This window comes from Mobula hypostoma, chromosome 21 (assembly GCF_963921235.1).
Source record: "Mobula hypostoma chromosome 21, sMobHyp1.1, whole genome shotgun sequence".
Classification (NCBI taxonomy): domain Eukaryota; kingdom Metazoa; phylum Chordata; class Chondrichthyes; order Myliobatiformes; family Myliobatidae; genus Mobula; species Mobula hypostoma.
Window position 1 is genome coordinate 51,453,413 of NC_086117.1, and position 25,593 is coordinate 51,479,005.

Consider the following 25,593-nt stretch of genomic DNA (forward strand, 5'->3'; position numbering starts at 1 on the left):
TTTCTGTGCTGTACTTTTCTATGACACTCTAAGAGAAACATGTTTTCCCAATTCTGCAGGCAGATTTTATATCCACTCACAATGAAAAGCCTCCCCTGATTTTAGTTTTCAACGCCTGGAATTCTTCTTTACGCATCCCACTGCCCCATATGTGACAATGGTGAGTTATTGACTAAAGAAGGTTATCATTGTCAAACAAGTCCAGACAAGAAGCAGGAAGCCCAGTAGGAGCTTTCCACTGGGAAAATACCAGGTTCATGGCTCATTTCACGCCACATTCATCCTGCTGAATTCTTAAGTGAAAAGATTCAAAAGGAGCATTATTTGTTGAAAAGAATTTAATTACAATTTAATGAATTGCTTCAACTTCTGTAGATTGGGTGATCCTCACTGAGGTATTTTTCCACAGGTTTAATTCTGAATTTCCCTCTCAAGCATAGCTAATACTCTACAATTCACCTGTTGTATCTTTCAGCATTTCCAAATGTCATTGAGTGATATGGTCACAGAGCTTGGCAATGGGACCTTTGACCCATCTTGCCCACACTGACTATGCTGCCCAGCAAGCTAAACCCACCTGCCCACATTTGGAACACTGCCCTCTAACCCTCTCCTATCCATGGAGATATCTGGATGGCTTTTAAACGTTACTAGTATGCCTGCCTTAGCCAGCATTTTTGACTGCTCATTCCAAATACATCAACGGCAGCTTCTTCCCTTTACTTGAAGATCTGCCCGACATCCCTTTTGAATCTCCTGCCTCTAATCTTAAATCTTCACACCCCCTCTCGAGGAAAAAGATTGTGTGCTTTCACCCGGTCTACATCCATCATGATCTTACACGTATCTATCAGTTCACCCCCAAATCTCCCATGTTCCAGGGACTATAGTCCTAGTCTATGCAACCCCTCCTTGTAACTCAGAGCCCCAAATCCAGGCAACATCCTGGTTATTTATTTTCTACATTCTTTCTAGTTTAATAACATCTTTCCTATTACAGTCTGACCAAAACTGTGTACACTACTCCCAAGTGTGGCCTCAAGAATGTCTTATATAGCTGCAACATAATTTCCCAACTCCTCGACTCAGTGTCTGAATGATGAGGGGCAGTGTGCCACAAGCCTTCTTCCTCACCCTGTCTAACTGGCACTGTTTTCAGCGAACAATGAACTTGCACTTCAGGATCCATTACATTATGTTCCAGTACACTCGTTAGGGCTCTACCATTCCCTGCACAACTCCTATCCTGGTTTCACCTCACAGGCTGCGATACCTCACCCTTATCTGAATTGAAGCACTTTTGCCAGATCTCAGTCCACATACCTAGCTGATCAAGATCCCCATGTAATACAACAACACCAATCTTAGTATCACCCACAGGCTTACTAATCATACCTCGTACATTCACATATAAACAACAAACACCAAGGCTTCCAGCACCGACCCCTGTGGCACAGGTCTCCAGTTCAGGAAACAACTGTCGGCCATCTCCTAACATTAAACCCTTTATGAATTCAGTCCACTATCTCTCCCTGGATCCCATGTGACTTGTCAAGGGCCTTGCTAAAATCCATATGGATACCATCCACTACCCTGCCCTCTACTATCCTCTTGCTTACCTCCTCAAAGAGCTCCAAGAGATTTGTCAGATGTGACTTCCCATCCATAAAGTCATGGATCAGGCCTCGTCTCTCCAAATGTTGGCAGATCCTTCAGAATCCTCTGAAGTAATTTAGCCACCACTGATGTCAGAATCACAGCCTTGTAGTTTCCTGGCTTGCCCTTGCTAAACTCTAACAGTGGTATCATGTTTCTGATACTGGTGCTATTTATTATTGTCACATGCTCTGAGGTACAGTGAAATGCTTGTCTTGCATACCGTTTCTATGGGCAGTAAATGGAGGACTCTGTACTGTCCACATCATAGCAACAGATATATAGTCATAGAAAAGTACAGCACTGAAACAGGCCCTTCAGCCCATCTAGTCCACGCTGAACCTTTTAAACTGCCTCCTCCCATCAACTGGGACCATAGCCCTCCATAAACCCTACCATCCATGAACCTATCCAAACTTTTCTGAAACGTTGAAATCGAGCTCACGTGCACCGCTTGCGCCGGCAGCTCATTCCACACTCTCACGGCCCTCTGAGTGAAGAAGCATCCCCTCATGTTCCCCTTAAATGTTTCACCTTTCACCCTTAACCCTTGACCTCCAGTTGCACTCACACCCAACCTACGTATTGTTCATTGGCATTGCCTCCCACAGCACAGAGGCTTAGAAGGTTCTGGGCCAATTGGGACCAGGTTGGATAAGGCATCTTCCTCAGTATGGACCTGTTGGATAGAACAACCTGCTGACCTGCTTTCGACCTGTACAACTCTGTGACTCCACAGTACGGTGCTCCCAGGTCAAGGTGATGACACCGACTGAATGTCCAGTTGCCCGGACACCATCTCTAAAGCTCTGTCAGTCACGGAGTGATGTGACATCCTGATTCCTGGTGCACGGTGCAGACAGATCACTCCATGTGGCAATGCTGCTGCATTTGGAGATGAGAGGCAGCTGAAGTTAATGAAATGGATGCTTGTTACATCTCCCTGCCATGACGTGACTGGCTTCACTTCCCTAAGAGGAAATGGATTTTTTTCAAATTGTCCTAATGTGAAGTAAATATTCTAACAGCCGTGTTCTTCGCTTCTGTTACAGCTGAACAACACCGACACTGGATTATTCACCATTAATACAGGAGTGGATGATATTAGTAAAGTCCAAGGAATTGACACGTGGAATGGTAGAAGAAAGGTAAGATCTGGGGCTGTGGCACAGAGAGGTTCAGTAGAGGAGGGAGCAGCCAGGGTGAGTATTGATCAATGTTTTCGAAAGATCATACAACATAGGGTTAGAATTAGGCCATTCAGCCCATCGAGTGTGCTCCACCATTCCATCATGACTGATTTATTATCCCTCTCAACCGCATTCTCCTGCCTTCTCTCCATAACCTTTGATACCCTAATCAGGAACCTATCAACCTCCGCATTAAATGCACTCAATGACTTGACCGCCACTGCCATCTATGGCGATGAATTGCACTGATTTTCCATAAATTCTTGCTCACCTCTGTTCTAAATGGACACCTCTCTATTCTGAGGACATTGCAGACTCCCCCACCATCGGAAGCATCCTCTCCATGTCCACGCCTGTCGAGGCCTTTCAACATTTGATTGATTTCAGTTGAGATTCCACCCCCCCCATTCTTCTTTAACTCCAGTGAGCACAGGCCAAGAGCCGTCCAATGCTCCTCACACGTTAACCCTTTCATTCCTGGGATCATTCTCATCATGAATAAGAGAGCTGATTTTTATACGTCATTGAAATGATTTAAATGCAATTCCTGTCTTCCAGGTAAACTTCTGGCATTCCAGCCAGTGCAACATGATCAATGGGACATCAGGTGAATTGTGGCCCCCGTTCCTGACTCCGTCGGACACGCTGAAGTTTTATAGTCCAGATGCCTGTAGGTATGAATGAGAGCTAAAGAAATTTGTTTAGCGGAAATCACTTTGTAAAGGTGGGTGCCTGAACACCAACCAACAAGAGAGGTCCCTTTTACTGATAGGCTGAAGTGATTGGGAAGATGGGCAACAAGAGAATGCCCCTGTGCCCAGACACTTACTGAGAGAACGCTGACAATCATCACTGATTTACAAAAGGGGAATTGTGTTTGACTAATCTTTTAGCATTGTTTGAGGATTTTATCAGCTAGATTCAGTGGGCGTGCATGTTCAGATTTTCAAGGATGGAGTGGATTTTGCCTGGAGGTTGGTGACCGGTGGTGTTCTGTAGAGCTCTATGCTGGGACCCCTGCTCTCTGTGATTTTTATAAATGACTTGATGAGGAACTGGATGGGTGTGTTAGCAAGCTTGCAGGTGACACGAAGGTAGATGGTGCTGTGGGTGGTGCAGAAGGTTGTGGTTGGTTAAAAGGGTGCATTGGTTGGAGGCAGAGCCGGGCTGGGAAAAGGCAGATGGAGTTCAACCCAGAAAAGTGAACAAGCGATTCACTTTGGAAGGTCAAACTTGAAAACAGAATGCAGGGTGAGTGGCAGATTCTTGGTAGTGTGGAGCAACAGGGGGATCTTGAGGTCCACACTCACAGATCCTTCAAAGTGACCGCACAAGTTGATAGGGTGCTTAAGGTGTATTGTGTGTTGGTCTTCATTAGTCAAGGGATTGAGTTCATGAGCTGTGAGATAACGTTGCAACTCTATAAAACTCTGTTGGTATTCTGCTCAGTTGCTGTCACCTATTTATAGGAAGGATGCGGAAGCTTTAGAGACGGTGCCAAGGAGATTTACCAGGATACATCCTGGATTAGAGAATATGTCTTTCTGAGGAAAGGTTGAGCGAGCTGGGGCTTTTTTCTTTGGAGTGAAGGAGAATGAGAGGTGCTTTCATAGAGGTGTACAAGATGATAAGATGTATAGATCGAGTGGACGTTTTTCCCAGAGTGGAAATGGCTAATATGAGGAGGCACAATTTTCAGGTGATTGGAGGAAAGTACAGAGGGGATGTCAAAGGTATGTTTTTACACAGAGAGTGGTGGATGTGTGGAGCACGCTGCCAGGTGTGGTGGTCGAGGCTGATGCATGAGGATGATTTCAGAGACTCTTAGATAGGCTCATGGATGGAAACTAAATGGAGGCTCTGTAGGAGAGAAAGGTTAGATTCATCTTGGCAACACACACAAAATGCTGGTGAACGTAGCAGGCCAGGCAGCATCTATAGGAAAAAGTACGTTTCGGGTTGAGAAACTTCGTCAGGACTAATGGAAAAAAGAGATAGTAAGAGATTTGAAAGTGGGAGGGGGAGGGATGAAGCTAAGAGCTGGGAATTTGATTGGCAAAAGGGATAGAAGGCTGGAGAAGGGGGAGTTCATAGGATGGAAGGCCTTGGAAGAAAGAAAAGGGGAGGGGAGCACCAGAGGAAGATGGAGAACAGGCAAGGAGTTATTGTGAGAGGGAAAGAGAGAAAATAAATAAATAAATAAATACATAAATAAGGGATGGGGTAAGAAGGGGAGGAGGGGGATTAATGGAGTTAGAGAAATCAATGTTCATGCCATCAGGTTGGAGGCTATCCAGACGGAATATAAGGTGTTGTTCCTCCAACCTGAGTGTGGCTTCATCTCGACAGTAGAGGAGGCCATGGATTGACATATCGGAATGGGAATGGGACATGGAATTAAAATGTGTGGCCACTGGGAGCTCCTGCTTCCTCTGGCGGACAGAGCGTACGTGTTCAGCGAAGCGGTCTCCCAGTCTGCGTCGGGTCTCACCAATATATAAAAGGCCACACCGGGAGCACCAGACACAGTATATCACACCATTAATCTTGGAGTTGTTCGTCCATCATCAATATTGATGAGGACCTCGACACCATTATGATGGTGTCGAGACTAGCGCGTGGTTTGGATTTAAGTGAGGGAGAGTTGCGCAGCGTCAGCCTCACTCTCTCTTCCCAATTCCCATCTGGATCCAGTGGCAAGACAGAGTCAAGACGGCTGGAGATGGAACTAGGCGCAGTGGATGACCAGGCTGTCTTCTGTGTCTTGTCCTGCTCTACACGTTCCACGACACTTGCAGAGACCGCCTTCTTGACCGTTGGACCTTCCATTGGTCTCGTCCGCTCAATCCGCCGGAGTCTGTCTTCACATGCTGGGATAGACAACTCCCTATCTCACCGAGGGTTTGAGACCCGTCGGCTACCCTCACCTGGTTTAGCTGGCTTGTCGAAGCCGTTGCCCGGGGTGTGGCCGCTGTCGCATGCAAACAGCTATGGGGAGCCACAGGTGAGAGCTGAGTGCCAGGTGGGGACCAAAGGTGGACTAACCGCCTTGAAAAGGACGTGACATGTTCCCCCACCAGAGGTGCTACCCCTCCCTGACACCCCAGACACCCCAATCTTGGAGTAGGTTAAAAGAATGCACAACATTGTGGGCAGAAGGGCCTGTACTGTGCCATGCAACACACCCAAAATGCTGGAGGAACCCAGCAGACCAGGTGGCATCCACAGAAAAGAGTAAACAGTCGACGTTTCAGGCTGAGATCCTTCATCGGGACGCATAGATGCTGCCTGGCCTGCTGAGTTCCTCCAGCATTTTGTGCATGTTGCTCAGATTTCCAGCGTCTACAGATTTTCTCGTCTCTGTTCTGTGCCATGTTCTAAGTTCCTGAAGCTCCACACAGAAAATTGCTGAAAAGTGTAGGCGCATGTGGACTTGGGGGTAACGACCAGTGTAAATTGAGAGTTGGTTAACAAACAGGAGGGTCCTCTGGAGTTAACAGCCTGTGACCAATGGGGTGTGGCAGGGTCTGGCTCCTGGCTCTCACTGGTCACAATCTATATCAGTGCTTTGTTGGGGGGAAGAAGAAATACATTTCCAAGTTTACTGATGTCCAGAATCAAAGTGAGATTACGGATGGTGATGAGGTTACAAAGAGGATTCAGGACTATATAATCAGGCTGAGTGAGCAAGTCCTGCCAAGGGGTCTCGGTCCAAACGGCAAATGCACTTTTTTCCATAGATGCTGCCTGGCCTGCAGAGTTCCTCCAGCATTTTGTGTGTGTGTGTGTGTGTGTGAGTGTTGCTTGGATTTCCAGCATCCGCAGATTTCCTCCTGTTTGTGAGTGAGTGTTAACATGACAGATGGAATACAACGTGAAAAAGGGGGTAAAATTTTGGGTGCTCTAAATACAGAGAAATTGAGAAATGTTAAAGTTTAAAGACATCCGGGAGCCCTTGTTCACAGTCACTGGGAGTTGAGTGTGGGTTCATTAGGCAGCTTAGGGGACAACTGGTATGTTAACCTCTATTACAGAAGAACAAATTTTTAAAAGTGATCATACTGAGCATTGATCAGACTTCACCTGACAAATTGTGCAGTTTCCTAAAAAAAGGCCTGTACCTGTCATAGAGCAAGCGTCTTGAAGGTTACTGCAGAAAGGTCTCACATTTGACAAGGTACTGAGTGGGTTAGGGGAGAATGAGTTGGGATGGTAGGCATCTCATCACTAATCCTCACCCAGCATTTCCTGCTTCTATTCTCATCTCTGTTACGGCAAGTTTAATTACTGACATTAAATGAGAATCAATGAGAAAGGTTTGGTGGATGCAGTTAGAGGGTGGTGTGAAGACCAGTCAGTATCTCACAGAATGATTGGACAGGATTGTGGAGAAGAATGGCTGGTTCTTGTTCCTAATACAGTGGATTCCAATTAATTGGGCCATCTATTAATTGGGGCAGACACTTATTTGAGACAACTCTTAAAAGAATAAAATCTAAACGAGAAAATAGTCAGGATTCCCCTTTCTTTATTTGGGACACTATGCCACTAAGTTGGGACAGGAGACTGTTGCTGAACAGTTTCTAATTAGTGTCAGTATCGTACACCTGTTTGGCCATTAGACACTACACTGTGCTTAGAGCAAAGTGTTTTCAAATAGCATTGGTCGCATGTGTTTGTGTTCAAGAAACAGTGACTTTTGTCACTGATAGTTGGCAAAAAATAAGAAGTAAGGCAATTCAGAACAGCTTTGCTCACTGCGGTTTCAGGCATTCAGGCTCAGAGATGCCAGAAATGGCTGTGTGAAAATGAAATTATTTCACGACTTCAGCAAGTTAAGGACTACAGAGAATTTGAAGGTATCAACAATAATCTTGAATGTCACAATGAAAATGAAGATTTGGAGGAAGCAATTGTTGAAAGCATTGTATGAGGGCAGTGCATTATCTACACTAGGTGTCTGCGCTAATTTTGTTCATTTACAGCTAATCAAAAGTACACGGCAATGTACACTGGATGAATTCCTCTATTGATAACTACTAGGAACTAACACACAGTTTTATATTACTGTAGCAGTATTGATAATGTTCTAATTTGTTCTGTATTTCATTTAAATACATAATTTGTTATTCAGTTGAATGGTAGTTTGTCATTTCTTATACATTTCTAATTATTTCCAATTAACCAGAACAATGTGGTAGATGGTAGGAGCTGAAAGTTTGGGCTCTGATCTCACCCGGCAGTGCTGAACATGGACAGGACTGTGCCTCCCACAGACGCCTCCAATTCATGGGTAGAAGTGAGGTGGGAACAGTAACTCTGTTAGCAGAAGCTTCTTTGAAGCTTTAAAGAAGTTTTGTAGTATAATGGCGTCATATTTCAACAATTCATTGGCTGATTTTAAAGTTCAAAGTAAATTTTATTATCAAAGCAGATATATGTCATCATACACAACCATTCTCCTGTGGGCATACTCAATAAATCTATAGAATAATAACCATAACTGAATCAATGAAAAACTGCCCAACTAGGGTCTTCATCCAGAAGACAACAAAATGTGCAAATGCAAATATAAATAAATATCAATTAAGTAACAAGAACATGAGATGAAAAGTCCTTGAAAGTGAGTCCATTGGTTGGGAGAAAATTTCAGAGATAGGGCAAGTAAAATTGAGTGAAGTTTTGTTCAGGAGCCTGATGGTTGAGGGGTAAGAATTGGTCTTGAGACTAGTGATGAGAGTGCTGAGGCTCTTCTACCTTCTCCTGATGGTAGCGGTGAGAAGAGAGCGTGTCCTGGGTGGTGAGGGTCCCTGATGATGGATGCTGCTTTCCTGCAACAGAATTTCATGTAGATGTGCTCAATGGTGGGGAGAGCTTTACACATGATGGACTGGACCGTATCCACTACTATTTTGTAGGATTTTCCGTTCAAGGGCATTGGTGTTTCCATACCAGGTTGTGATGCAGCCAGTCAATGTACTCTCCACTACACATCTATAGAAGTTTGTCAAAGTTTTAGATGTCACGCTGCATCTTCACAAACTCCTAAGGAAGCAGAGGCACTGCGGTGCTTTCTTTGTAATTGCATTCATGTGCTGTGCCCAGGACAGATCCTCCTCAATACTGCATGCAGTACTTGATCGTTCGTTCTGTGCCTTGTTTCTGTGACAGGAGAGGCCACTGGTGAATTCTCCTGCTCCGCAGAGTCGCTGTTGATCATACAGGCTCCTGATCTTAAACTGTTTCTTTCAAATTGCTGTAGGTCATTGGAATTAGTTTACCAAAAATCAACCCGGTGCTTTGGATTGCCTTCATTCCGTTACGTCGCCCCGAAGACCATGTTTGCAAACGGAACGGTGTACCCTCCCAACCAAGGCTTCTGTCCGTGCAGGGAGTCTGGGGTCCTCAATGTCAGCACGTGCAGGATGAGTGAGTACTCCAATCTGTTCAGTCCATACGCACTGTACATTGGCATCAATTTGATATTCTCATCAGACTTTGGTTTAATTTCTAACATAGAAGCAGGGTCACACCACACTGTGTCCATTCTGCCGATCAGTTACCTATCTCAATTAACTTCACTTCCCAGAATTTAACCTTTTATACCATGGCATCAAAGCACTGGCTGCCTGGTCTGGAGCAGGGAGGCTTGGTAGGGCTCTGTCAAGCACTAATCAGGCCACAGCCGTGGTCACCATTCTATAGGAAGGCTGTGATGGTGCAGAGGAGACCCACCAGGATGTTAATGGGGGTGGAGTATTTCAGTGATGAAGAGGACTAGAGAGGCTGTCTCGGATTTTCTGGAGTCGGAGAAGGCTAAGGGGGACCTGACACTGAAATTATTAGTGGCGCGTAGATCCAGTGACCACCATTTCCGAATTAGGGCAGGCAGTTTGGGACGGTCGAGAATCTAAAGCTAGAGAAGATCAGTTTGGGGTGAAGGGGGAAGAGCTTTGGAGGGGACCCAGAAAGGAATATTGGATGGTTGGAACCGAGAAAACAGTCTGATGTCCTTTTATAGCAATTAAACCCCTGTGACAGGAGAGGCCACTGGTGAATTCTCCCGCTCTGCAGAGTTACTACTGATCTCTATGGCAACGGCTGAAACTCTGAAGGTTGATTGGGACATTGACAAGGCCCCATCCAGAGTACTGCGCGGTGTTTCAGTCTCCTTGTTTCAGGTTGTGGTTGTTGATGTGTGGGTACAGCAACTCGCATCATGCAGATCGCTGTACCTGCACACACAGGAAAATAAAGGGCAGCTTTCGGCTCCTTACCCAGGAAAAGACGCACCTTTAGGGTCGGAGTCAGGTTTATCATCACTGATGTGGGTCATTAAACTCTTCGCTTTGCGGCTGCAGTACAGTGCGATACACAAAACGTCACTATAAGTTACAATAAGAAATATGTAAAATATAGATAAGTAATGCAACGAGTGAGGTAGTATTCAAGGGTCCATTCAGAATTCTGACGGTGGAGGGGAAGAAGCTGTTGCTAAAATGTTGAGTGTGTGCCTTCAGGTTCCTGTGCCTCCTGCCTGAGTCTTTAACGATGGATGCTGCCCTCTTGAGGTACCGTCCCTCGATGGCTGGGATGGTCTGTACCCATGATGGAACTACCCTCTACAGCCTCCTACGGTCCCGTGCACTGGAGCTTCCATAGCAGACAGTGACGCAACCAGTCAGAATGCTCTCCGCAGTACGTCTGTGGAAGTTTGCTCCAGTCTTTGGTGGCATATTAAATCTCCTCAAGCTCGGGATGAAGTGTAGCAGCTGGCATGCCCTCATCATAACAGCATCAGTGTGTTGGGCCCAGGGTAGATCTTCAGTGATGTCGACACCCAGACACCTGAAGCTGCTCACTCTTCCACTGCTGACCCCTCGATGAGGATAAACGCAGTTAACACCATAAGGTACAGGAGCAGAATTAGGCCATTTGGCCCATCGAGTCTGCTCCGCCATTTCATCATGGCCGATCCATTTCCCTCATCACGGCTGACCACTCATACCCTGACTAATCAAGAATCTATCAACCCCTGCCATAGATATACCAGTGACTTGGTCTCCAGAGCCACCTGTGGCAACGAATTCCACGGATTCACCACTCTCTGGCTAAAGAAATTCCTCCTAATCTCCATTCTACATTAAAGTCCCTCTATTCTGAGGCTGTGACCTCTGGTCTTAGACTCCCCCACCACGGGAATCATTCTGTCCATATCCACTGTATCAAGGCCTCTCAATATTCAATAGGTTTCAATGAGATCATCCTCATTCTTCTAAACTCCAGCAAGTACAGGCCCAGAGCCATCAAATGGTCCTCACATGTCAACCCTTGCATCCAAAGTTTCAAAGTACATTCATTATCAAAGTCTGCATGCAGTGTACAACCCTGAGGTTTGACTTCTCACAGACAGCCACAAAAGAAAGAAAACCATGCAACCCATTCAAGGAAAAACATCAAACCCCAAATACACACAAAAAAAATCATGAGAATGACACCCAAACTCATTCTCATGAATCTCCTATAAACTCTCTCCAATGTCAGCACATCTTTTTTTTTTGTTTGGAGCATCAGGTAGAAACCTTACCAATTCTTCAGCACTTACCTGTTTATCCATCTTCCGAGGCCAGATTCCTACCTAAGTCATTGGTGCCAATATGTACCAAGATTTCTGGCTGCTCACCCTCCCCCTTTAGAATGCGTGGATCCAATGCTGGACCTCCCTGACCCTAGCATCTGGGTGGCAACATACCAGCGGGGTGTCTCAAAGAAAACCACGCTCCTAACAATTCTCCTGCCTGCTTTGTGCTTGTGTGCTCCAGAACCTCCATGGTGTCCCAGTTTAGAAGCTTCTGATAACTCCATAAGCAAACATATCAAAATAGATGCCACCTACGAATCCCCAAGATCCAAAGAAATGTGAGCCAATAGAATTCAAAGGTTAAGCGAAGGAGTAGCCAATCAAGGCCAAGGCAGGTGAGACACCAACAAATGCGCACTGAGGACGTCACCTCGACTGGTGGTGAGACATCTGCAAGCTAATTGCCAAGCTCGGTGAACACCATAACATCAATCTGCTCCTCTGCCATTCGTTTCCTTTCACATTTATTCCTGGATTGTTGTTGTCATAGTCACACAGCCTAGAAGTAGGCCATTAGGCCAATTTATCCATGCTGACCAATGGTAGCCATCCACATCAATCCCATCTGCCAACACTTATTCCACAGCCTTCTCTGCCTACCCTATTGTACAATAATGCTCACATCTATGGTGATGAAATGCATAGAGAGTTTGGTCATGGCTAGAATGAACTCCTGCCTCAGCAAGGACCTGGACCCACTGCAATTTTCCTATCACCACAATGGGCCTACGACTGACACAATCTCATTGGCTCGCCATGTGGCCTTGAATCACCTGGACAATACAAACACCTTTGTCAGGATGCTGCTTGTTGACTATAGCTCAGTGTTTAACACCATCATTCCCACAGTCCTGATCAATAAGCTACAGAACCTGGGCCTCTGTACCTCCCTCTGCAACTGGATTGTCAGTTTTCTAACCAGAAGACCACAATCTGTGCGGATTGGTGATGATATCTCCTCACTGACGATCAGCACTGGCGCTTCTCAGGGGTGTGTGCTTAGCCCACTGCTCTACTCCCTTTATACCCATGACTGTGTGGCTAGGTATAGCTCAAATACCATCTATACATTTGCTGATGATACAACCATTGTTGGTAGAATGAGAGGGCATACAGGAGCGAGATATACCAACTAGTTGAGTGGTGTTGCAGCAACAACCTAGCACTCGATGTCTGTAAGGCTGTGGACTTCAGGAAGGGTAAGATGAGGGAACACAAAGCAGTCCTCATAGAGGGACCAGAAGTGGAGAGAGTGAGCAGTTTCAAGTTCCTGGGTGTCAAGGTCACTGAGGATCTAACCTGGTTCCAACATATCGATGCAGCTATAAAGAAGGCAAGACAGAGTTTGAAGAGATTTGGATTGTCACCTAAAACACTCGAAAACTTCTATAGGTGTACCATGGAGACCATTCTGACAGACTGCGTCACTGTCTGGTATGGGTGGGGGGCAGGCGGGTCTACTGCACAGGACCGAAAGAAGCTACAGAAAGTTTTAAAATTAGTCAGCTCCATCTTGGGTACTAGCCTCCATAGTATCCAAGACATTGTCGAGGAGCAGTGCCTCAGAAAGGCAGTATCCATTATTAAGGATCCCCATCACCCAGGGCATGCCCTCTTCTCATTGCCAGCATCAAGGAGGTACAGAAGCCTGAAGGCACACACTCAGCGATTCAGGAACAGCTTCTTCCCTTCTGCCATACGATTCCTAAATGGACATTGAACCCATGAATACTACCTCACTTTTTTAAAATATATATTAGTTCTGTTTTTGCACTGTTTTTAAGCTATTCTCTCTCTCTCTCTCTCTATATATATATATATATATATACTGTAATTTATTTTTTTCTATATTGCATTGTATTACATTGACCTGCTGCTGCAAAGTGAACAACTGTCACGTCACATGCCGGTGACAATAAACCTGATTCTGATTCAGATTCCTCTACTCAGTCTATGAAGAGAGCAGGTTATGTCCACAAAGCTGAGGAAATGTGATGCCTAAATATTTGAGTGTTGGGGAGTTTAGACTACTGGACATGAGGAATATTTTTGAGGGATGTACATCTTCGGAATTCTTACCTTGACCCTCCCCTTGTCAATATTTCCACCATACACAATTCTTTCCTCTCCCCAGCCTCCTCTCCCTTCCCACCACACCTCACCCCCTCCTCTCCCCATCCCTCCTCTCTCATCACACCTCACTCCCTTGCCTCCCTGCCCTTCTTCTCACTACCTCTCCCCTCATGACCCCTCCCTACCACACCTCACCCCTCCCCACCCTTCCCCCTCATGACCCCTCCTTACCTCACCTCACCCCTCCCCACCCTTCCTCTCACTACCCCTCCCATGCCCTTCTTCTCACTACCTCTCCCCTCATGACCCCTCCCTACCACACCTCGCCTCTCCCCTCCCCACCCTTCCTCCTCAGTACCACTCCCTATCACTCCTCACCACCTCCCCATGCCCTCCCCTCTCACTACACCTCACCCCTCCCCTCCCCTCCCCCATGCCCCTCCCCTCTCTACTTCCCACCCTTCCCCTCACATCTTCTCCCTACCACACTCACCTCTCCACTCACCATGCCTCCCTACCACACATCCCCACCCTTCCCCTCCCTCAGCTCTAATGCCATCAAGGTTTCCAGGGGTCTTTAATGAAAACTGAAAGTCACTAAATCTCCTCCTTACACAGGAATAGCTATTACTGGTAATATTTCCTCTCGAACTGTGGCACCAGTTTACCTTGTGATTTTCAAACTTCAGAGTCCCAGGTCTTTGTCTCGCATCCTCACTTCTACAACGGCGACCCTGCGCTGTGGGAGGCTGTGGAAGGGTTACACCCCAATGAGAAGGACCATGCACTGTTCATTGAGATCCACCCGGTAAGTAAGAATCCCGTTCAGACTTGCTGAGATGGTGAGCATCTCAGACTCAGAGCCTGTCCCTGCCTTTCCAAGTGAGCGCATGAGATTCTGCGAAAACCTCCCTTCCACTGTGTCCCCCACAGCACAGTAGTGTAGTGGTTAGCACAACGGTTTATAGTCCAGGCGACCCGGGTTCAATTCCCACCACTGCCTGTAAGGAGTTTGTACGTTGTCCCCATGATCACGTGGGTCTCACCCGGATGCTCCAGTTTCCTCCCAAAGTCCAAACACCTACCGGTTAGTTGGTTAATCGGTTATTGTAAATTGTCCCATGACCGGGCAGCCAACATTAGTTGTCCTCCTGTCTTCCAGTACCTCACCGTAGATAACAAAGGTGCAAAAACTCTGTCCAAATCCCATCAATCTCCTCCTCTTCTTGCCTCAGCATCTTGACATAGAGCTCAGGAATTCCATCCCCTTTGGAGATAATCCCTGTCAATATTGGGAATGTCAAAATCCTCACAACTACAATCCTGGGATATATCCTATCCAATATATTACAGTATGTATAACAAATCCTTTCTGCTGCAGATATGCTTCAGGATACAGTATATCAGTGTACCTCGCCCTCAACCACACCAGCTTCCACATCCTTCTCCCGATAGATACTGATCAGATGTACTCATTCAGCACTGTGCTCATAGCCCCTGAGGGATCTGTACTTTCCTCACATATCCTCTTGCTTCTAATAACACATGAAGGGCTTCTGGATTTACCTTAACCCGACTTACTTGCTGCCCGTTACGACATCAGTGCTTAGGGCAGCAATGAAGGTCCTCTACCTCTGGCTGTGTTCAGGGCTTCCTTCGTTATGCCAGTGGCTCGGTTTTCATACTGTCAAGTCCCGGTTGGAGACTCGGGAATACCGTCGCACTCGTCTGTAGAAGGAGTCTTCATTGCTGTTTCTGTAACAGCTTAGTTTGACCTTTCAGGCTTGTTAGCCCTGAACTGAACCCCCAGACCTGGAGGACCAGTAGACCACTCTTAATCTGACCTCTACCCTTTGACCTATTTGGCACGGGTGGCCCTACCAAGAGCCAAAGAATAAAGCCCCGACTCCAGCCTCGTAGCTCTCCGGGTCGTTGAGGCACGCAAACCTCCAAACCATGACAAGGTTGTTGTCCTCTTGGAGGTTAATCCTCCTTGCCAAGGTCATTTCATGGCCTAAGCCCTCCTGATTTCTTTCTTAAGTCCTCTCCTCTGCCCCCCGTAAAAATCAAAGGACTCACGTGACACTAGTTTCCTTTACCTGGCACACTTCCTGCTTCTCCTGGCTCAAACCTTCAACATCTGTAATCAAGGTTCCTTAAACTTGCCATCTTTACCAGCTTCCTGCCCTTACGGGGACACGCTGACACTGAACTCTTACCATTGCGCTTTTAAATGCCTTCCACTTATTCGACCCAGCAGGTGCTCCTGAAAAACTCCCACCAGTTCCTGTTGTAGGTCACCGAAACAAAAATGGGAAAACCTACAGATGCCGGAAATCCAGAGCAACACACACATAATGCTGGAGGAACCCAGCAGGTCAGGCAGCATCTACGGAGGAGGATAAACAGTCAACATTTCAGGCCAAGGCCCTTCATCAGGACTGGAAAGGAAAGAGGAAGAAGCCAGAACAAGAAGGTGGGGGTAGGGGGTAGGGGAAGAAGGACGAGCTGACAGGTGGTAGGTGAGACCAGATAAGAGGGAAGATGCAACACACTCAGTCCTGATGAAGGCCTCAGCCTGAAACGTTGACTGTACTCTTTTCTGTAGATGCTGCCTGGCCTGCTGAGTTCCTCCAGCGTTTTGTGCCCGTCACTGAAATCTGCCTTTCCCAGGTTGTGGCCTGTCTCAACGACCAGCCTCACCTTTTTCCAGGACTACTATGAAAGTTGATGAACAACAGTTACTGTTCCCAAAGGGCTTCTCCACAGACACTCCACCGTCATTTCCTGACACAAGGTCAAGTATGGAACCTCTTTAGCATAGCTCCCAACATTCTGCTTCAAAAACCCCTGATAGATGAGTTTACCAATTTCTCCTCATCTTGCACCTGGGTAATCATGGCCAAGGTTGGGAAAGATGGGAGTCACCACTTTGTCAAATGGTGCAAGCTGAATCATCTGCAGCTCAACATCAGTAAGACAAAGGAGATGGTGATGGACTTTAGGAAGACTAAGCCTGCACTGCTACTATTGATGGTGAGGATGTGGATGTGGTGAGGACCTATACATACCTGGGGTGCACCTGGGTGACAGATTTGAGTGGAGCACCAACACAGAGACTGTGTACAAGAAGGGCCAGAGTCGCCTCGACTTCCTGAGGAGACTGAGGTCCTTTGGAGTATGTAGGCCTCTCCTTCACATGTTCTACCAGTCTGTTGTCACCAGTACTATCTCCTATGTGGTGGTGTGCTGGGGCAATGGCATCAATATGGATGCTGCCAACAGGCTCAATAAACTGATTAGAAAGGCTGGCTCTGTTATAGGAGTCAAATTGGACACACTGGAGGCTGTGGTAGAATAAAGGACCCCGTGGAAAATCCTGGCAATTCTGCACAATGTTTCTCACCCTCTGCTTGCCACCTTGGCTGAACAGAGGAGCACTTTCAGTAATAGACTAAGAGAACCGTGCTGCTCCAAAGAGCGCTGTATGAGGTCATTCTTACCCTCGGCCATTAGGCTCTATAATGAGTCAACCTTTAGGGGGGGAAGTGATGACCCCCTCCTGTTACACACATCAAAGTTGCTGGTGAACGCAGCAGGCCAGGCAGCATCTCTAGGAAGAGGTACAGTCGACGTTTCAGGCCGAGACCCTTCGTCAGGACTAACTGAAGGAAGAGTGAGTAAGGGATTTGAAAGCTGGAGGGGGAGGGGGAGATCCAAAATGATAGGAGAAGACAGGAGGGGGAGGGATGGAGCCAAGAGTTGGGCAGGTGATTGGCAAAAGGGATACGAGAGGATTATGGGACAGGAGGTCCGGGGAGAAAGACAAGGGGGGGGTGACCCAGAGGATGGGCAAGGGGTATAGTCAGAGGGACAGAGGGAGAAAAAGGAGAGTGAGAGAAAGAATGTGTGTATAAATAAGTAACAGATGGGGTACGAGAGGGAGGTGGGGCATTAGCGGAAGTTAGAGAAGTCGATGTTCATGCCAGCAGGATCCAACCTGGAGCTCTTGGCTCCATCCCTCCCCCTCCTGTTTTCTCCTATCATTTTGGATCTCCCCCTCCCCCTCCCACTTTCAAATCTCTTACTCACTCTTCCTTCAGTTAGTCCTGACGAAGGGTCTCGGCCTGAAACGTCGACTGCACCTCTTCCTAGAGATGCTGCCTGGCCTGCTGCGTTCACCAGCAACTTTTATGTGTGTTGCTTGAATTTCCAGCATCTGCAGAATTCCTGTTGTTTGCCCCTCCTGTTAGACTATTTGAGGTAACTTATTTTTTATTCTTTCTTACTTCTCTTCTAATATTTGTATATTTGTATATCTGTGCACTTGTAATGCTACTGTGACACTGTAATTTCCTTTGGGATCAATAAAATATCCATCTATCTATTACACTCTATTGCTTTTAAATCCTTCTGCGATCAAAACAGGTTTAGTTTATGACTGTGTGCACAGAGCAGTGAGGAACTTCACAGACACATGGCAATAGATAAGCAGCATTCTACAAGAAAAACAATAATTGAAAATATAGAACTGTGGCTTAGGCATATAGACTGTATACAGTTAGGGTGCCAAATAGTTTTGTACAGTACTGTATATTGGTTAAAATAGGAAGATGGTTGGGAAACATAAATAAGAGTACTTAGCCAGTAGTATTATGTGTTATTTGGAAAATGGAAAGACAATGTACTGTATAAAAGTCTCAGACACCTTAGCTCTATCTATATATACAGAGCCTATAAAAAGTATTCACCGCCCCCCCCCGGAAGTTTTCATGTTTTATTGTTTTACAATATTGAATCACAATGAATTTAATTTGGCTTTTTTGACACCGATCAACAGAAAGAGACTCTTTTGTGTCAAAGTGAAAACAGATCTCTACAAAGCGATCTAAATTAATTACAAATATAAAACACAAGTAATGGATTGCATAAGTATTCGCCTGCTTTAATATGACACACCAAATCATCACCAGTTCAGCCAATTGGGTTCAGAAGTCACATAGTTAGTTAAATGGAGATCACTGTGTGCAGTCCAGGTGTTTTGATTGATTGTAGTAAAAATAGGCTTGTATCTGGAAGGTCCAACTGCTGGTGAGTCAGTCTCCTGGCAAAAGCTACACCATGAAGACAAAAGAACACCAAGGAACTCCATGAAAAGGTTATTTAAAAGCACAAATCAGGAGATGGATACAAGAAAATTTCCAAGCCACTGAATATAGAAACATAGAAACATAGAAAATAGGTGCAGGAGTAGGCCATTCGGCCCTTCGAGCCTGCACCGCCATTTATTATGATCATGGCTGATCATCCAACTCAGAACCCCGCCCCAGCCTTCCCTCCATACCCCCTGATCCCCGTAGCCACAAGGGCCATATCTAACTCCCTCTTAAATATAGCCAATGAACTGGCCTCAACTGTTTCCTGTGGCAGAGAATTCCACAGATTCACCACTCTCTGTGTGAAGAAGTTTTTCCTAATCTCGGTCCTAAAAGGCTTCCCCTTTATCCTCAAACTGTGACCCCTCGTTCTGAACTTCCCCAACATCGGGAACAATCTTCCTGCATCTAGCCTGTCCAATCCCTTTAGGATTTTATACGTTTCAATCAGATTCTCCCTCAATCTTCTAAATTCCAACGAGTACAAGCCCAGTTCATCCAGTCTTTCTTCATATGAAAGTCCTGCCATCCCAGGAATCAATCTGGTGAACCTTCTTTGTACTCCCTCTATGGCAAGGATGTCTTTCCTCAGATTAGGGGACCAAAACTGCACACAATACTCCAGGTGTGGTCTCACCAAGGCCTTGTACAACTGCAGTAGTACCTCCCTGCTCCTGTACTCGAATCCTCTCGCTATAAATGCCAGCATACCATTCGCCTTTTTCACCGCCTGCTGTACCTGCATGCCCACTTTCAATGACTGGTGTATAATGACACCCAGGTCTCATTGCACCTCCCCTTTTCCTAACCGGCCACCATTCAGATAATAATCTGTTTTCCTATTCTTGCCACCAAAGTGGATAACTTCACATTTATCCACATTAAATTGCATCTGCCATGAATTTGCCCACTCACCCAACCTATCCAAGTCACTCTGCATCCTCTTAGCATCCTCCTCACAGCTAACACTGCCACCCAGCTTCGTGTCATCCGCAAACTTGGAGATGCTGCATTTAATTCCCTCATCCAAGTCGTTAATATATATTGTAAACAACTGGGGTCCCAGCACTGAGCCTTGCGGTACCCCACTAGTCACCGCCTGCCATTCTGAAAAGGTCCCGTTTATTCCCACTCTTTGCTTCCTGTCTGCTAACCAATTCTCCATCCACATCAATACCTTACCCCCAATACCGTGTGCTTTAAGTTTGCACACTAATCTCCTGTGTGGGAATATCCCTTGGAGTACAGCTGAGTCAATCATCAAGAAATGGAAAGAATATGGCACAGCTGTAAATCTGACTAGAACAGGCTATCCACAAAAACTGAGTGACCGTGCAAGAAGGGGACTAGTGAGGGAGGCCACCAAGAGACCCATGACAACTCTGGAGGAGTTACAAGCTTCAGTGGCTGAGATGGGAGAGACTGCACATACAACAACTGTTGCCCAGGTGCTTCACCAGTCAGAGCTTTATGGGAGAGTGGTAAGGAGAAAGCCACTGTTGAAAAAAAACTCGCATGAAATCTCAGGTAGAGTTTGCCAGAAGGCCTGTGGGAGACTCTGAAGTCAGCTGGAAGAAAATTCTATGGTCTGATGAAACCAAAATTGAACTTCCTGGCCATCAGACTAAATGCTATCAAAAGCACCCATATGTCATCAATAACAAACCATCCCTACAGTGAAGCCTGGTGGTGGCTGCATCATGCTGTGGGGATGCTTCACTGCAGCAGGCCCTGGAAGGCTTGTGAAGGTAGAGGGTAAATTGAATGCAGCAAAATACACGGAAATCCTGGAGGAAAACCTGATGCAGTCTGCAAGAGAACTGCGACTTGGGAGAAGATTTGTTTTTCAGCAAGACAATGGCCCCAAGCATAGAGCCAAAGTTATGCAGGAATGGCTTAAAAACAACAAAGTTAATGTCCAGGAATAGCCAAGTCAGAGTCCAGACCTCAAACCAATTGAGAATTTGTGGCTGGACTTGAAAAGGACTGTTCACTCACAATTCCCATGCAATCTGACGGAGCTTGAGCAGTTTTGTAAAGAAGAATGGGGGAAAGTTGTAGTGTCCAGATATACAAAGCTGATAGAGAGCTATTCACACAGACTCAGACTCACGGTTGTAATTGCTGCCAAGGGTACATCTACTAAATACCGATTTGAAAGGGGTGAATACTTATGCAATCAATTATTTTGTGTTTTATATTTGTGACTAATTTAGATCACTTTGTAGAGATCGGCTTTCATTTTGACACGAAAGAGTCTCTTTCTGTTGATCAGTGTCAAACAAGCCAAATTGAATCCATTGTGATTCAATGTTATAAAACAATAAAACATGAAAACTTCCAAGGGGGTGAATGTTTTTATAGGTACTGTATATAGATAGAGAGATAGAGATAGATAAGATAGATAGATAGATAGAGCTAGGGTGCCTTAGACTTTTGCACAGTACTGTAAATTATACAAAGTTATACAGGAAAGAAGACAATTAGAACCAAAAACACGATAGTAAATGCATTGTAAAGTGGTCAAAGTGATAAATTGTCACACATACTGAGGTACAATTCATTACAACAGTTCATTTACAACAATTGTACATTTGTTGCAACAGTACGTTGAGGTAGAACAAGGCAAAACTATAACAGGGTGCAGAACGTAGTGTTACAGTACAGAAAGTGCAGTGCAGGTAGACAATAAGGTCAAAGGTCACACTGAGCTAGCCAGTAAGGTCAAAGCTCACATTGAGGTCGATCGTAAGGTCAAGAGTCCATCTTATGTACTAGTGAGTTTAAATCTAAATCCTCTCATTGCAGCTGGGTAGATTTAAAGTTGTGAGAATTAAATTAGAAATTAAAAATCTAGCATCATTCACGATGAGTGAGAAGCAAACAGAATAGTGCAAAAACTTGGGGAGTTGGGGGTAATATATTGGTATGGGTGGAGGCTTGGTTAACCAATATTAGGTAGGGAGTTGGGATAAATGGGTATTTCTCTGATGGGCAGTCAGTGGTTAGTAGTTAATGACTGCCATTAACAATTTGGCACAGGAAACTAAGTGTAGCATGTCTAATTTTGCTAACACTAAATTAAATGGAAACACTAAATACAGTATAGCCATCCCCGGAGCACTGTGTGCAGTTCTAGTTTCTTTACTTGAGGAAAGATATATTGGCCTAGTCCAGGCTATGGGCCTAGTCTAAACAGCGGCTTCTCTAGCCTGACTCAACAGGTCAAAAGGGTTCTTCCATTCTTTAAGGTTCAGTAGACAGTAAGAATGTAATGTTGCCTTGGTGAATGTGACCATTTCCTGGGTGGGATAACCAAAGGGTTCAGAATGTTTAAGTCTAATAGATTTTTCACCTTTCAGTTGACAGGTGTCCCTCTGAATGTCTCTATTAAATTACAACTTAATCTGTTCATAAAAGCTGCAAAAGGAATAAAGTAAGTGAATTTATGGGTTACTTCGTTATCTCCCATTCACCTAGAAGGAGAGAGTAGGTTGTCGACTATTGTTGTAACCAAAACCTCCAACTTGATCTTAGCCCTAATGGACTAAACTCACCCAAAACCCAACCATGTTTGGACATGTGCTTGGATAAGAAAGGAATAGGACTAATGCAGAGAAATGGAATTAGCATGGATGGTTATCTTGGTCAGCGTGGACGAGTTAGAACAATGGGTCCCCTTTCTGTACCGTATGTTTTCATAACCCTAAGTGGTTGGAGTGTTTGTGACAGCACTTTGGAGATGGGGTCTATAACATGGTAGTTATGGAAGGGATGAGGTGGACTGGAAATGAAGGCCTTGAATTGGGGAATGACTGATATCATAAGGCAGGACCTAGCAAAAGTAAGCTGGGAGCAGCTTTCACAAGTGGACTGGCATCTTCAGATGCAAAAGCCTGTAAACACTACCAGCAGGCTCAATGATAGCTTCTACCCCACTATTATAATACTATTGAATGGGCCCCAAGTATGATAAAATAGAATCTTGACTTCCCAATCTGCCTCGTAATGACCTTGCACCTTATTGCCTAGCTGCACTGCACTCTGTGACTATAATACGTTACCCTGCATTCTGTTATTGATTTACCCTGTTCTACCTCAAAGCGCAGTATTGATTTAATCTGTATGAACAGTGTGCAAGACGAACGTTTCACCATATCTCAGTACCTATAAAAATAAGAAGCCAATTGCAAAGTGCAATAATGAGGGCGGAGGGCTTTCACGGGCAAGGACCTCGTCTCCAGGGAACCCTGGATCTCGGGGATCTCAAGAACTAAAAGCAATAAAGCTGTTTGAAGTTCTGAGAGGTGCAGATAAGGTGGAAGGTAACAGTCTTTTCCCAAGGTAGAGGAGTCCAAGACTAAGATGAGTGGGGCAAGACTTAAAAGGGACCTGAGGGGACAACTTTTTTTCACACAGAGTAGTGAATATATGGAACAAGGTTCTGAAGAAGTAGCTAAGACAGGCACAACAGTATCATTTAAATAGCATTTAGATAGCTACAGGGAGAGGTGGGTCTTAAAGGGAATGCAGGAAATTGGGACTAGTTGAGTGGGCTCCATAAATGGAATGAAGGGCCTTTGAAACCATACAAAATGCTGGAGGAACTCAGCAGGTCAGGCAGCGTCTATGGAAATGAAAAGACAGTCCACATTTCGGGCCAAGTCCCTTTGCTCAGACCTGAAGAAGGGTCTCGGCCTGAAACATTGACTATCTTTTTGCTTCCATGGATGCTGCCTGACCTCCTGAGTTCCTCCAGCATTTTGTGTGTGTTGCTCTGGATTTCCAGCATCTGCAGACATTTTCATGCTTCTTCCCCTCTGCCATCCGATTCCTAAATGGACATCGAATTTTTGGCCACTACCTTACCTTTTTAAAAATATACAGTATTTCTGTTTTTGCAATTTTTAAAAATCTATTCAATATACGTGTACCGTAATTGATTTACTTATTATTATTTTATTATTTTTTTTCTGTCTGCTAGATTATGTGTTGCATTGATCTGCTGCTGCTAAGTTAACAAATTTCACGTCACATGCCGGTGCTAATAAACCTGATTCTGATTCATGCTTATGGGCCTGAATCCATGTTGTATTCCTCAAAAAATTTACTCAAGTTAATTGGACATAAAATTCCCTTAACAAACCCATGATGGCCTGAATAATTTAAATTAAGATTTATTGTGTTCCTTAGAAGCAATTTATCCACAACCTGTGAAGTAAATGGGCCTGTAGTCACTGATTTCCTCTTTAATAAATGGAATATCTGTGCCTCTGTAGCCAATGTTTACTGAAAGCAGCTGATCGCACTTGTCTATGATCGACTAGATAGTTTATGCTTCTTAGTAATAATTCCTTAAAAGTGCCAATGAGGGCTTAAAACAGCAGGAAACCATGTGAAAAGATAAAAACTGAACATATTGGATAGCTGAAGTTTTAAAAAAAAACACAGCTAATGCTGGAAATATTCGGCAGGTCATGCAGCATCTGCGGAGAGAAAAATTGTTAAAGATTCTGGATGACCTTCACCAAGATCTGGAAGGGTGAAAGAACAAGTACGTTACAGAGGGGAACCAGGTGTTGGGGTAAAGAGCCTGAGATCCAGCTGTCATTGGGGATGAGGATATTGCTGTCTTCATGCTAGGGGAGCAGCTGGCCCTGGGGCCACTGTCTCACTACCCCTATAGGGGCCTCTGAATATGCCAATGGACAGAACTTCAGATACTCTTCCCAGGTTGTGATGGATTCTGCAAAATATAGAAAACTGTTATGGCTGCAAGCTAACGTCTGGCCTTTCTCTCTGCAGGCTGACAGGAAAAATGCGGACCATGCTGCTACCTTTCATGTGGTTTGATGAAGTAAGTCCCTCTGGCTGCTAGGATCAAGATGCATGGGGCAATGTCATTACTGGGGAAATGGCCAGCCCAGGTCTTCCTGTACAGGTGGGTGTACTGGGGAAATGGCCAGCCCAGGTCTTCCTGTACAGGTGGGTGTACTGGGGAAATGGCCATCCCAGGTGTTCCTGTACAGGTGGGTGTACTGGGGCAATGGCCATCCCAGGTGTTCCTGTACAGGTGGGTGTACTGGGGAACTGGCCAGCCCCAGTGTTCCTGTACAGGTGGGTGTACTGGGGAAATGGCCATCCCAGGTGTTCCTGTACAGGTGGGTGTACTGGCGCAATGGCCAGCCCAGGTGTTCCTGTACAGGTGGGTGTACTGGCGCAATGGCCAGCCCAGGTGTTCCTGTACAGGTGGGTGTACTGGGGAAATGGCCATCCCAGGTGTTCCTGTACAGGTGGGTGTACTGGGGAAATGGCCAGCCCGGGTGTTCCTGTACAGGTGGGTGTACTGGGGAAATGGCCAGCCTGGGTGTTCCTGTGAAGGCAGGTGGGTCAGTGGCCTGATCCTGTTCTGTCTACATTTCGGTTTCATCCCTGTTCCTGTTCCAGCTCCTCTTCTCATTCCCTGTCCACATGCCCATCCCGTCTCTGCTCTTATCTCCATCTTGATCCATTTCTCACTCTTGTCTCCATTCTCTGTCCGTATCCCATCCCATCCCATCTCTGTCCCCATTCCATTCCTGTTCCCACTCGCATTCCCACTCCTGAACACATCTCTGCTCCCGAGCACGAACATCTTTCCTTAAGATCATCTCTACCCTAAATCCTCTCTTCCGTTCCGTTCCAATTCTGGCAGCATTAACTAGAACATTGTTTGGATTTTTTTTAAGTATCATTGGGCACGGGGCCCCTCTCCACTGCAAAGTTCCACAATCTCTCCTTTTTTAGAGAACAAACTTTTTCATGTCTTCCTGACAAAATGGACAGTTTCCCATCTGATTCTCCACTTCCCAGATCTTTGCCCACTCACTGACCTCTC

General features: G+C 45.6%; 1 protein-coding gene across 2 annotated transcripts in view; it reads left to right on the top strand.

Annotated features, from left to right (window-relative positions):
- LOC134360010 (scavenger receptor class B member 1-like) overlaps positions 1-25,593 on the top strand; it is a 59,457-nt gene that overhangs the window by 23,755 nt on the left and 10,109 nt on the right. For both annotated transcript variants that reach the window (XM_063073992.1, XM_063073993.1), the window contains exons 5-10: positions 2,709-2,804; positions 3,405-3,520; positions 9,109-9,275; positions 14,250-14,368; positions 22,079-22,152; positions 24,522-24,573. In XM_063073992.1, coding sequence (XP_062930062.1) covers positions 2,709-2,804; positions 3,405-3,520; positions 9,109-9,275; positions 14,250-14,368; positions 22,079-22,152; positions 24,522-24,573 — 624 coding nt within the window. The remainder of the gene's footprint in view (positions 1-2,708; positions 2,805-3,404; positions 3,521-9,108; positions 9,276-14,249; positions 14,369-22,078; positions 22,153-24,521; positions 24,574-25,593) is intronic.